Here is a 14023-nt window from a genome sequence, read left to right as displayed (position 1 = left end):
GAGGAATAAGAAATAGATAAAGGATAAACTATCCAACAGCACTGAAGTGACTTAGGATCTTTAAGTCACTCCATTGAGGTCAGTGTTGCAATGTCAGCAGAGACTCCTGGCAAGTCATTTAAACATGCCACAGTCATCCCCTTGGTATCTCAGTGCATCCTCGCCAACAATTACAGTTCTCCAGTGTTCCAGGAGCCTGATTGACGAGCCTGATCCTGTGAGGTGCTGAGGACCTTCGGCTCTCAGTTAGCTCAAATGGACTGGAAGGCACTCAGCAATCGGCAGGATGTTGTCCACACTTCTCAGGATCAGGCCCTAAGGTAACTTCAGAATAGTTGGGAATCCTGGCTGCTGTCTGAGGCCAATGAGACTTTTTCCATTGACTTCACTGGATTTGGATCAGGCCCTGGCTAATAAGGATTTATTAGGCTATGGGGGTTGATGGGGCTACATCTTACCAATAATATTACTACTGTGTAGTGTGGATGATGTACTGCAGGGAGTGTCAAATAAGAAAGGGGTCTGAGCTGTGGGGGCTGGTTCTGAGTTGTGGAGATGTTAGGTAGGAAGTGGAAGGATTTTCAGTCTGGGGGAAGATGTTTCTGAGCAGGTGAGAGTTGGGCTGGAGGGAGCTTGAGGAGGCCTTGGGTCAGAAGTGGGATGGGCTGGGCAGGTAGGGTTGAGTACAAGGTGAATGAAGTCCATTGGGCTATAAGAGCTAAAGTACTGATTTCAATTTAAGCATTTCAAGCTGTGTAGCATTCATGACCACCAATAGGCCACAGTAAGAGTTTAGGGCCTGATCCTTCAAAGCGCTGAGCAACTCCTGTGAGGTGCTAAGTGCACTCAACCCCATTTGATTTCAGTGGGAACTGTGGGCACGCTGCACCCTACGGGATTGGGCCCATTGCAGTCAATTGGAACTTTACTGTTGGTTTCAGTGGGTGCCAGATCAGACCCCTTATGCATATATTCGGGTAACCCACATGGTCACCCCAGCTATGCATAATGGCAGTCCCTGTTGACCAGCAGTCCTTCCTACTGATTATCACTGGGAATAAATTGCTTCCCTGGGAGCCTGCTGCATTAGTTGGATCATTCCTCTGTAGCCAATGTAGCCTGGAACAGTGTATTGCTATTGCTCAAAGGAGAATGAGAGGAAAACATGCAGCTTGGATGCAGGGAGGACACACGGTGTAAACAAATGCTAAGAAGTTAACTTTCCTCTTGACGTCCAGCGCAATTAGTGATGGGAAAGGTGATCATTTGTCTTTCAAGCAGGTGTTTGCTTACCACTGAGGAGCAACTGATTATGCCGGTATGAAGCTGGCAGCTGACCAATGTCTTCTATTCTATGGCTCATTACCCTGGAAAGGTGACCAGTGTGACTGAGGCTTCCCACAATAATGCTGTGCAAGTATGTGGGTTCGATGAAGTAACTGAGGAGAGCACCTTGTAACCCAAGAACGTTCCATCTGGAAAAGAAATACAGCAGTGATCAAACATACTGGTACAGAAACGAACCTGTGAGAGACTGAGGAAAAAAAATGTCAACACATGGGTGAGGGAGACTTTTCCCATCTTTGGTATTTTGATTCCAGAGATAAACATTTAGGATCAGACGCTCTACTTGGCTAAGTCCCCTTAAACTGCCCTAAATGGACAGCTGAGGATTCTGTCGGTGTGGAGAGATCTTTGGCTGACATAAAGGTCCTCCTGCTCTAGCATCAGAGTGTGCCGTGGTATGTCAGAAACATGTCGGGGCAGAAAGGGGTGGAGTCGGTGGCCCCTGGATTGGAAGCAGAAAGGTGGTTTAGAATTATCCCTCGCACTCCGGCTCAGTTGTGCCAAGCATAGTGAGACTGAGGATTTAGCTCATTAGGCCTGAGCTAGCACTGCATTACTTCAGCTTTATGCTAGTACAGCCTCACTGATTTCAATAAAAGAAAAGGAGTACTTGTGGCACCTTAGAGACTAACAAATTTATTAGAGCATAAGCTTTCGTGAGCTATAGCTATAGCTCTAAGGTGCCACAAGTACTCCTTTTCTTTTTGCGAATACAGACTAACACGGCTGCTACTCTGAAACCACTGATTTCAATGGAGTAGTTCCTGCATAAAGCTGAGCTAGTTAGGGGTGAATCAGGTCCATAGTTTTTCTCACACTAGCCAACTAGTGGAAAACATTAGGACTGATTCTCCTCTCACACTGATATTAGTCTGATGTAACTTTGCTGCCTTAGTGGAGTTACGTCTGAGTTACAGGGCTCATATTGGGCACAATCCTTGGAATGGCTATTTTATTTGAAGCCTCTTTTGTATTTATTCTTAACACACATTTGTGTGGATTTTTAAAATTGTCCTGGATAAAAATAGCCATGTTCTTACACTAGAAATGAGATTAGAGTGGAAACGAAAGCATTTGTATTCCTTATTCGTTATTTGCTATTGGTCATATGTTGTTTGCTATTCTCTTCTTTAAGAATGTTTTGGTCGTCCAGTCATGGGGCAGATATGATGCCATGTTTCATAGGTGACCAATTGCCACACCACATAGTTGTTATGACCAGTTTGCTGCAAACACCACAGAGCCTGACATTTGTTTGCACAGATTGTTTTCCATGCAATTATGAATAGCAAATACCTTAAAAAAATTAAAGTGTATTCCTGAACTGAAAAAAGGGCTATATTTGTTAGGTAATTTATTCATAACAAATAATTCGATGAGCTCTAATATATTCAGACTGAGTGTGCCTTGCCTTGATGCTCTCAATACAGATATAAAGAATGACGATGAAAACCTTAGGGCCTTGCAACTGCTAATGATTTTAAACTCCTTATAACTGCTATTGGATTAGTTAAAAGAGCTGCTCTGCATTTTAATATGTACAATTCTTTTATATAAAACTAGTTACAAATAAGACTGAATCCAAATTCTCAATTCTCTAGAGAGTATACAATTAGATAAAAAGAAGAAAGGAGAAAAAGGGGAAAAAAGAGATTTCAAGATATAGTTATTTTCACTTGCAAACCTCAGGTTCTGTCTCGCTCAGTGCCAGTTTAATAAGAAATATTTTCCCTTCCTAAATTAACACAAACATGTTTTCCTGAACTTAAGTGACACTTATAGTTCAAAACTTTTTACCCTGTTCTGGGCAGTACTGAGCTCAAATTAGAAACTCTTAAAAAATGTACTTTTAGGGAGTGCATTTTGGCTAAAAAAGCTAAAACACTGACAATATTTGGAGATCCAGGGCTGAATGAAAAAAAGTTTAGAGGTGTCTGCTATTTGAGGCAACATCCAGTAGTTACCATGCTAAATAATGTGTTTAAAGCACAATCTCCATCAGCAGCAAGCATTATGTAGCTAATTTCTTACATCATTGTTCTTTTCATTAATTAACATTTTTCAACCGTTAGTGCAATTATTGCGGTGCCTCTGTGCTGTATGTCTCTTTTCATGATTAATAAGGAGTCATTATATTTCCCTTTCCTGAAGCAGTCAATTAACACGGAATACTTTCCATTAATTACGGAATGTTTAAAACCAGCATGCTGTACCTGGAGAGCAATCTGCTCAAGAAACCTGTGACACCAATTGCTTTAAAAAGTTCTCTTTAAATTTTATTCCAAAAACACAAGCAATTTAGCTGGCTATATTAATTTGCCTCAGAAGCAGGGTTGTGAATGAGAAACATCTTTTAATCTCATGCAAGAAAAGGCAGCCATCTGGCTGCTGAGGATTTCAGAGTGAGACTTTCCCTCTCTCCCTCTGTAAATGCAGGTCATTAAAGTAATGTGTTCATCTACATAAAACTCAAATGGAATATAAAAGGTAATATTTATATACAAACAATTTAGTCCCACAATTTAAACAGTCATTGGTTTTATGAAACATTTACTTTAGTCTATCAGATTTGCATAACTTCATTGTGGGAAAAAAGTGTGGTCATTTCTGCAAATAATGTCACTTTTAAAGGAAGGGACTATCTGACTCTCTGAATGCATATCTTATTGCAATGCAAAATTAATAATGCAAGCTTAGGAAATAGAGAGTTCAGTTAACAGTACTGATTTCAGAATTGGCTTCCAAGCAGAGTAAAAAATATTAGACAGCAACTCTTTCTTCCAGATTGAAACACTTGCAAGATCTCAGTGTTGTTCTCAATATATGATATTTTCTTTTATACCCTCCCTCCAAACCTCCCACCCTGTATGTTTGTTTGAAAAGGAAAGAGAAAACAGAAAAACAACATATGCTCCGCAAGACTGAAATATCACCAGTATGCATATCATAAGTGGATTACCTGGGTCTTATTTACAAAAATAGGCGAGCGAGTTCCCCTAATAAATAATGAGATAATCATGATTATTATTTGCATTAAATACCTACCTGTAGCATCTTTACAGAGATGTATATGGCTAATTCTGATCTCGCTGACATCCTTGTTAGGGATGACTAAATCTATGAAGTGAGTGGAATTACATCAATGAAAAACATGGTATAAGCGTGATCAGATCAGGCCTTTGTGTTTAAAGCATTGTATAAACATTCACTAATTCTCACAATGATCCTGAGAGGTAGATCAATATAATTATCTACACTGGGAGACTAGGCAGAAAAGTGAAGTTACTTGCTGAAGACCACAGAGTTACTTAAAGGAAGAGCTGGGATTAGAACTCAGGGTTTCCCAAGTCCCATTGTTGCGCTCATTCTGCCTGACAAGACTTCCACCCACCCAAGGACAACCCAGCAATAGCATTAAAAAGGCAATAAGATTTGTGGATCACCCAAGGCAGATCTTGATGTTAAGATATTTATATCTTAAATATCTAAATACACAGAAAAAGGGGAGAAAGCAACTAAAAGAATGAGGGAAAAAATTCAGAGCAGCACCAGTGCCTGAAATGTGAAGACAGAGTGTAAGTTTATTATCCCAGAACTAAGGTGCTTTCAGAATATCACCTATATCCTGTGCCATGGAGGAGAGAGAGACCAGATAATGGACCTACTCACCTAGCAGGCAAGTTTCAATGGGGAAGGCAGCTCTTGACTGTTTTCCAGTGCCAGCCCCCTATGAGAACTATCAAGCTAGTTAGTCTATTCAGTCTTAAAAATGGCTCTCAGATGATCTCATGTTTTGCAGGCTTAGTGTCTCTATGCCAGTCTAACTTGTGGCCCAATTTAGTTTCCATTAGCTTTCCATTACATTTTATAAGGACTGGATTATGTCCTTAAATTGGTCTGACATCTCCCGGTACACACTTGCCTGTCCATGAAAAAAGATGCTTCACTATTTTCATGCCCTTGAGATAACGGTTCTCCTTGCTAACAAAAGAACAGAAAGCTTGGCGTTTCCTTTTGGAAATGCTTGGGCGTGGGAACAGGATTGTCATGGGGTTGCAATGGTAGCATAATGAGGTAAAGAGCTTTTCCGCTATTGGTCATGGATTCAGATCAGTGCCTTGATAGCAGTGACCAAATTACCATCTGATGGCTGTTCAGTGACTGATGCTGCTGACCTACTCCCAAGTCCACATTACAAAAATCAGCACTGATTTGCACCCTGACTGGCAGTCTCAGCACAGATCCCACAAAGGGAAAAAGCACAGATTGAACTATTCTCTCAAGTCTGGTCCCAGTTCAGCAAAGCTTAAGTCTATTCCTATTCAGCAGAGCACCATTACTATAAGCACCTGCTTAAGTCCCACTGAAGTCAATAGGTGCCTAAAGTTGCATGTTATCCTGATTAGGGATGGAGTTCTGCACTAGGGGCCCTGAGCACTCCCATCTCTGTCTCAGATCATAGAAGAGGCATATTGGTTGGAAGTTTGCATTGCTATAACTTGTGCTGCACTTTTTTCTGTGGCTAAGGAGAGGACCTCATGCTTGAGGGCAGCCAGTCCATTAACTTTCATGAGGACTATATTCAAATGACAAATATTTGGGAGAAGCCTCTTGCTTGTATAATGCCTGTTCTGGCTATCACATATTTATAGTACACTTGATTTTAGTAACCAGCTCAGTTCTCTGGTAATTAAACATCTACAGGATTACTTATAGGAAAATTGCAGGGAGTGATTCTTGTCTGAATGGCAGTAAAAATATCAATAGCAATGTTCATTGCTGAAGGAGCTTTTTCTACATAATCTACTGTAGGTGCATGAAAGTAGTTGTGTTCCGAACTGTAACAAAGTGCTTGCTTCAAATACAGCTTTTCCAAATAATATTATTCAGCGGAAACGCAGTGTTACATTTCAGACCCTTGAAATATCAAAGGTTTCAGAGTAGCAGCCGTGTTAGCCTGTATTCGCAAAAAGAAAAGGAGTACTTGTGGCACCTTAGAGACTAACAAATTTATTAGAGCATAGGCTTTCGTGAGCTACAGCTCACTTCATCGGATGCATTTGGTGGAAAAAACAGAGGAGAGATTTATATACACACACACAGAGAACATGAAACAATGGGTTTATCATACACACTGTAAGGAGAGTGATCACTTAAGATAAGCCATCACCAGCAGCAGGGGGGGAAAAAGGAGGAAAACCTTTCATGGTGACAAGCAAGGTAGGCTAATTCCAGCAGTTAACAAGAATATCAGAGGAACAGTGGGGGGTGAGGTGGGAGGGAGAAATACCATGGGGAAATAGGTTTCAGAGTAGCAGCCGGGAAATAGTTTTACTTTGTGTAATGACTCATCCATTCCCAGTCTCTATTCAAGCCTAAGTTAATTGTATCCAGTTTGCAAATTAATTCCAATTCAGCAGTCTCTCCTTGGACTCTGTTTTTGAAGCTTTTTTGTTGAAGGATAGCCACTCTTAGGTCTGTGATCGAGTGACCAGAGAGATTGAAGTGTTCTCCAACTGGTTTTTGAACGTTATAATTCTTGACGTCTGATTTGTGTCCATTCATTCTTTTACGTAGAGACTGTCCAGTTTGGCCAATGTACATGGCAGAGGGGCATTGCTGGCACATGATGGCATATATCACATTGGTAGATGCGCAGGTGAACGAGCCTCTGATAGTGTGGCTGATGTGATTAGGCCCTATGATGGTATCCCCTGAATAGATATGTGGACAGAGTTGGCAACGGGCTTTGTTGCAAGGATAGGTTCCTGGGTTAATGGTTCTGTTGTGTGGTGTGTGGTTGCTGGTGAGTATTTGCTTCAGATTGGGGGGCTGTCTGTAAGCAAGGACTGGTCTGTCTCCCAAAATCTGTGAGAGTGATGGGTCGTCCTTCAGGATAGGTTGTAGATCCTTGATGATGCGTTGGAGAGGTTTTAGTTGGGGGCTGAAGGTGATGGCTAGTGGCGTTCTGTTGTTTTCTTTGTTGGGCCTGTCCTGTAGTAGGTGACTTCTGGGTACTACTTCTGACCTACTACAGGACAGGCCCAACAAAGAAAACAACAGAACGCCACTAGCCATCACCTTCAGCCCCCAACTAAAACCTCTCCAACGCATCATCAAGGATCTACAACCTATCCTGAAGGACGACCCATCACTCTCACAGATTTTGGGAGACAGACCAGTCCTTGCTTACAGACAGCCCCCCAATCTGAAGCAAATACTCACCAGCAACCACACACCACACAACAGAACCACTAACCCAGGAACCTATCCTTGCAACAAAGCCCGTTGCCAACTCTGTCCACATATCTATTCAGGGGATACCATCATAGGGCCTAATCACATCAGCCACACTATCAGAGGCTCGTTCACCTGCGCATCTACCAATGTGATATATGCCATCATGTGCCAGCAATGCCCCTCTGCCATGTACATTGGCCAAACTGGACAGTCTCTACGTAAAAGAATGAATGGACACAAATCAGACGTCAAGAATTATAACGTTCAAAAACCAGTTGGAGAACACTTCAATCTCTCTGGTCACTCGATCACAGACCTAAGAGTGGCTATACTTCAACAAAAAAGCTTCAAAAAACAGACTCCAAGGAGAGACTGCTGAATTGGAATTAATTTGCAAACTGGATACAATTAACTTAGGCTTGAATAGAGACTGGGAATGGATGAGTCATTACACAAAGTAAAACTATTTCCCCATGGTATTTCTCCCTCCCACCTCACCCCCCACTGTTCCTCTGATATTCTTGTTAACTGCTGGAATTAGCCTACCTTGCTTGTCACCATGAAAGGTTTTCCTCCTTTTCCCCCCCCTGCTGCTGGTGATGGCTTATCTTAAGTGATCACTCTCCTTACAGTGTGTATGATAAACCCATTGTTTCATGTTCTCTGTGTGTGTGTATATAAATCTCTCCTCTGTTTTTTCCACCAAATGCATCCGATGAAGTGAGCTGTAGCTCACGAAAGCTTATGCTCTAATAAATTTGTTAGTCTCTAAGGTGCCACAAGTACTCCTTTTCTTTTTGAAATATCAAAGTGACTTTCCTCACTAAGAAGAAATATAGTGGATCATTCTGAGTATTTCTAATTATGCAAGATTTTTAAAGGCTGTTTTCAAGGGCACACCTCTCAGGTGATTTATACTCTGTGTGCTTCTTAATAACCTTTCCAATAAGAAAATCAACCCACTGCTCACATAATCACAGATTTTTAAAAAAGTCTTCAGCAAAGTGGTTCAATAAAACCAAATGTCCCCCCCGAGCTTAAACTGGGGAGTTTTTCTGCGTTTAGGGCTTTTGCTCAAGCCCTTTTGTTCAAGCCGCTGATATTACTGCAGTATTCGCAGAGACAAAATTCCATGCCCAGTTTTCAATAATCCTTAAACAAATATAGTTTTGCCTGTTTGTCAGTCATTGAAATGCCAAAGATGAATTGGAAGGGATCTTGGAGCAGGCAGCTTTTCTTTAATTAGATGACACACTCTTCTTGCTCAGAACAAATCATAACTACATGGCGACTACGACTACAATCGCAATGGAACGGTTTGCATGTGCTTATGCCAGTTAGTCACTAACACAGAGATTCTTGAAAATATACTTACAAATAGTAATTACATCAGAATCCTTATCACCATTGTGATATAACTGACAGCCTGGGACAAGAGTTGGGTGCAGCACCTTCATTGGGAGCATGCTGCTGTATATGTGAAGCTGACACAATGGCAGTACGTGTAGCTTCACATCCATTATCTTTCAGTGTACATAATGACAGTGTTTTACACTTATATAGTACCTTTCCTCCCAAAGGATCCCAGTGTGCTTTGGACACTAGGCATACAGCTTTGTCAATGAAATATGGCCAACTTTGGGGTGGCGGGCAGATAACCAGGATATGCTGCAGACCAGGAGGGTGACAGTAATTGGTCGAGGAAACACTCCTGTTCCCACCTCTCCTTATTCACTGATTGCTTCCCCTACCTAAGTGGTTTTTATTTCAACCTCTGTGATGCTCTGTTCTCTTGGCCCACCCTCCCCATCTGCACTCCTCCTCCCTCCACAACTCTGTCCCTTTCTCTTGCTGGTGAAATTAAAAGAAACACATTCTAAGCATGGCACTAATGTTGCTTCAGTTTGTTAATTTACTTCCTCCCTCCTCTCCCCCTCCACTGCTTCAAGCAAATTGTGATGGAGAAGAGAAGCCAAGAAGGTGTGATTGGGTGGATCTGAAGCTACGAAGTAAGAGCATGCTGAAGATTTTGCTACTTTCATAGACCTTCTCTGTTCAACTGGGGGAGCAGAACAGTAGGGGTCACATTTCAGCTGAGAAAAATGTGTTGTCATGTTCTAACTTCGGTTGGCAAGAGAGACAAGGGGTATATTTACACTACCCGTCAGATCAGCAGACAGCAATCGATCCGGGGAGGTCGATTTATCGCATCTAGTCTAGACGCAATAAATCGACCCCCGGGTACTCTCCCGTCGACTCCTGTACTCCACCGCCGCGAGAAGTGCAGGTGGAGTTGATGGGGGAGTGGCAGCAGTCAACTCACTGTAGTAAAGACACCGTGGTGAGTAGGTCTAAGTACGTTGACTTCAGCTATGTTATTCATGTATTATTCGATCCCCCCTCCTAGTGTAGACCAGGGCAAGATTTCAAACTTACACAGAGTTCTTCTTCAAGTCTTGGAAAGGTACTCAGAGTGTCATGGCTAAGTATCTTTCCCAGATCTGAAGGAGAGGTCTGTGTAGATGGACCTTTGGTCTGACCCAGTATGACCATTCTTATGTTCTTAAAAGCTTGTTTCTTTCACCAGCAGAAGTTGGTCCAATGAAAGATATAACCTCACCCACCTTGTCTCTCTAATAATGTGGGACCAACGCAGCTACAACAACACTACAAACAATTGTCGTATTCTGAAATTGATTGAGCCTGTGTAAACTAACCAAAACCTAATGGGCTTTGAAGGCACTGGTCTGCATTGGGTGGTAGAGTAGCCCCAGAGTGAGCTCTGCTGGATTGCATCTCAGTGCAAGGGTTGCTGTTGTGTGAAGGTGTGTGTAGGAGGGGAAGGCAGACAGAGAGGTAAGGCTCTTTGTGTCCTACTTCCTATTTCTGCATTCATTCCAGGGCCATGCATGGTCTGGTTCTCAACATAGGTTATAAAAATAGAGCACACTGATGAAGAAGGGATGATAAGCCAAATCCTCAGTGGTGTAAATGGGTATAGTTCTCCTGAAGTCAATATTTACTTACCTCAGATGCACTGTGAAGACCTAGGGCTGATTCTTATCTCACACTGATGTTACTCCAATGACTTCAGTGGAACTACTCCTGATTCACAGCACGAGGGCAGACTCAAATCCTAATTTTTTCCTAACAATATTATTGTTATTATCGTTAAAGGAAACAGCTAACTCTCCACTGCCCACACCACCTCCGCCAGTGACATATTAAGAGAAATGTAGATTGAAATTTTCAAAGACAGGTAAGGGAATTAAGTGCCCAACTCCCATTGAAAGTCAATGGGAACTAAGCACCTAATTCCCTTAGGCACCTTTGAAAACCCCAACTATAAATAATATTGCTTGTGAATTTGAAAGCTTTCTTTGTTTATTGCTTTTACAGGAGATACATTTTTCTTGTCCTTATCAACTCTTTAAAGACTATTAGCGGTAAATATGCCCAATCGCCTGTGATGGGATGTTAGATGGGGTGGACTCTGAGTTACTACAGAGAATTCTTTCCTGGGTGTCTGGCTGGTGAGTCTTGCCCACATGCTCAGGGTTTAGCTGATCACCATATTTGGGGTTGGGAAGGAATTTTCCTCCAGGGCAGATTGGCAGAGGCCTTGGGGGCTTTTCGCCTTCCTCTACAGAGTGGGGCGCGGGCCACTTGCTGGAGGATTCTCTGCACCTTGAAGTCTTTAAACCATGATTTGAGGACTTCAATAACTCAGACATAGATTAGGGGTTTATTACAGGAGTGGGTGGGTGAGATTCTGTGGTCTGCATTGTGCAGGAGGTCAGACTAGATGATCATAATGGTCCCTTCTGACCTTAAAATCTATGAATCTATCTATAAGTCTTGTCTGCTTAGTGTGCCATTAACTACTGTACCACAGACATTACTACCAAAGTTTCCTGTTATGCTTTTGCACCATATAAATTGTTACTTATGGTGGTCTATATTCAGCAGAGTACCTATCATATTCCTATTTATATGACTATTAAGCTACTATTGGTTTAGAAACTGGAACTAGAGCATTAGTTTTTGATCAGTTTCTTAGCTGAATGTGTGTGTGTATATATATATTTTCTGGAATATCCCCTGTCATGAAGGACTGAAGTTGAATTCTCAGTCACACAGAAAGGGGTTAAGAGAGAGAGTTACAAATTGACTTTATTGTGTGCACAAATTGTCTCTAACTGAAGAGCTAGCTGTGTTAATTGATTTTCATTTACATTAATATGCAACTTTTGAAGTAGCTTTTTTTAAGAGTTAACTTGCCAGGCTCAGTCTTCTGTTAATAAATAACTCTGGTCAACAGGCTAACCCTAAAATAGATCTAAAAAAGTGAATATTTATCCTGACTTGCAGTTTAGCATTTTTCTATGCTACATTTAAACACAGCTTAATTTGTCTAAATCACTTTGTAAAGTTCTATTTTGGATCCCTATTGCTAAATCCTTACGCCATTCTTTAACACCACTCTTATCCTACCCTATTATGAATACTTCCCTCAATAGATATTCAGATCTATTCACTAGCGATGGGCCAGAAGGACCCTTGAATCTTAGGCAGGGAACAAGAATAGACTGTTTGACAATGGCGAACATGAAGTTTGGAGGCACTCTGCTGCTATTCATGTCATTGTAGGGGTGAAGTGTAATTCAGATGTTGTAAATCTCATTTAGCCCCTGGTTTAATTTCAGTGTCTTTTTGAAATAGTAGGTAACTGCTCAGTGTATAATGTGGTGGCACAAAAATGCAGCCTTTTAAAGCTGACCTTTTGAGGAAGCTTTTTTTAAAAAAAAACAATTTAAAAAATGGTTTATGATCTAAAGTCAAGAGTGAGAGCAACTTGGGCCGAATTCTGACTGGTGTTTACTCCTAAGCAAATGCCAGAAACACTGTGGCTCAATGGGGAATGTCCCCACAAAGTGTGTGGTGAGTATACTTCGCAGACCTTCCACAAGTGCTCTTCCAGAGGAGTCTCAAAAGGATGGTTCTGAATGGGGCCTAGGAGCCAGGGGGCATGCATTTAAACATGATTATGTCCTGGCCTGCCCATTGCTCAACATGCCCTCAACCAGGTTATCTCTGCCAGGAATAGAGACAATCTAATCTGCACTGGGAACTGGGGGATGGACTTTGGGCAGCTAGAAGAGGGATGCACAATTAGTGCTGCCTGCTCTGAAATATGATGATAGAGCTGTTCGGAGTGCAACACAATATGTTGCAGAATTTGGTCTTGTATGTGTATAGTCAGATTTTCAGAAGATCTCAGCACCCATAGTTGGGGCCAGATGGTCACAAGAGCTTAGCATTAAGCATTTAGGGCCAGATTTTTAAAGGCATGTGGTGCTTGATGAGATTTTCAAAGGCACCTACGTATCAAATGCCCATTGAGATGAATGGGAGTTAAGTGCCTAGGTGCTTTTGAAAATCCCACTGGGGGCCAGATTTTTAAAAGTATTTAGACACCTGAAGAGGCCGAAAAATATGTGCAAAAAATGTCTGACAATGTATCCCAAGCCAGACAAAAAAATTGAACTGATCTCTCTAAATTGCTGTTATGCAGAAAGGGCAGGACTGTGGCATTCAGCTACAGCCCTGCAGTGGGGATAGTGCCAAAGTGCACTCTTAAGGCTGCTCTGGCAAGGGCTGTGCCTGAAGCAGGCACAATTCTCCCTGAAGCTCCCAAGAAACTCAGGTCATCATCTGCTCTCCTCTGCACAGCAGGGCCAGAATGGAAGAAGGGTGTTACCACACCAAACTTCCTCCCCGGCCCCCTAACATCTGCAGCAGCATTAACCCCATAGTCACCTTGCATTAGATTTCCTCTGTACTTGGCCTCTGCATGGGAGCAGCAAGGTAAGGAGAGGCTTAAGCTGGCCCATAATATTAAGCAAGTTTGGAGTTTTCTGTTTTGATGACGAGCCTGAGAAATTACAGTTCCCTCAGGGCTGCAGTGCTGTTCCAACATCTCCCGATGAAGTGAGCTGTAGCTCACGAAAGCTTATGCTCTAATAAATTTGTTAGTCTCTAAGGTGCCACAAGTACTCCTTTTCTTTTTGCGAATACAGACTAACAGGGCTGCTACTCTGAAACCTAACATCTCTATACTGAGCCAAAGGTCTTGTTTTGGAGGCTGAGATTAGCACCAAGTAGAATTGGGTGAAGACTGCAAAAACATTTTCCTTAAACAATTGGCTGAATTTTTAAATGAATTTGCTTCTGCAGTGCATATGCCCCTTTCATACTCATATTTTCACAAATGTGTGTGTGTGTCTTAGTGACATCAGTGCTTGTGGAGAATGAATTTCAGAGTCTTATGTATGAGGGTAAGCAAGGGAACTTGGGCCAACAGGGTGTTTGATTCTACAGCCTGCAGCTTCAAAAATCTTGAACCGCTACTACTTCAGCATGCATTATGAGGCTC

The 14023-nt window shown here is 42.0% G+C and overlaps 1 protein-coding gene across 2 annotated transcripts in view; it reads right to left on the bottom strand.

Moving 5' to 3' along the window:
* Nucleotides 1–14023, bottom strand: part of ADARB2 (adenosine deaminase RNA specific B2 (inactive)) — a 458043-nt gene that overhangs the window by 16661 nt on the left and 427359 nt on the right. For both annotated transcript variants that reach the window (XM_038393479.2, XM_038393480.2), the window contains one exon: nt 1294–1475. In XM_038393479.2, coding sequence (XP_038249407.1) covers nt 1294–1475 — 182 coding nt within the window. The remainder of the gene's footprint in view (nt 1–1293; nt 1476–14023) is intronic.

Source organism: Dermochelys coriacea, chromosome 2 (genome assembly GCF_009764565.3).
Source record: "Dermochelys coriacea isolate rDerCor1 chromosome 2, rDerCor1.pri.v4, whole genome shotgun sequence".
NCBI classification, from domain to species: domain Eukaryota; kingdom Metazoa; phylum Chordata; order Testudines; family Dermochelyidae; genus Dermochelys; species Dermochelys coriacea.
Note: the sequence above shows the minus strand (reverse complement) of the source record. Positions and strands in the feature narration are given on the sequence as shown.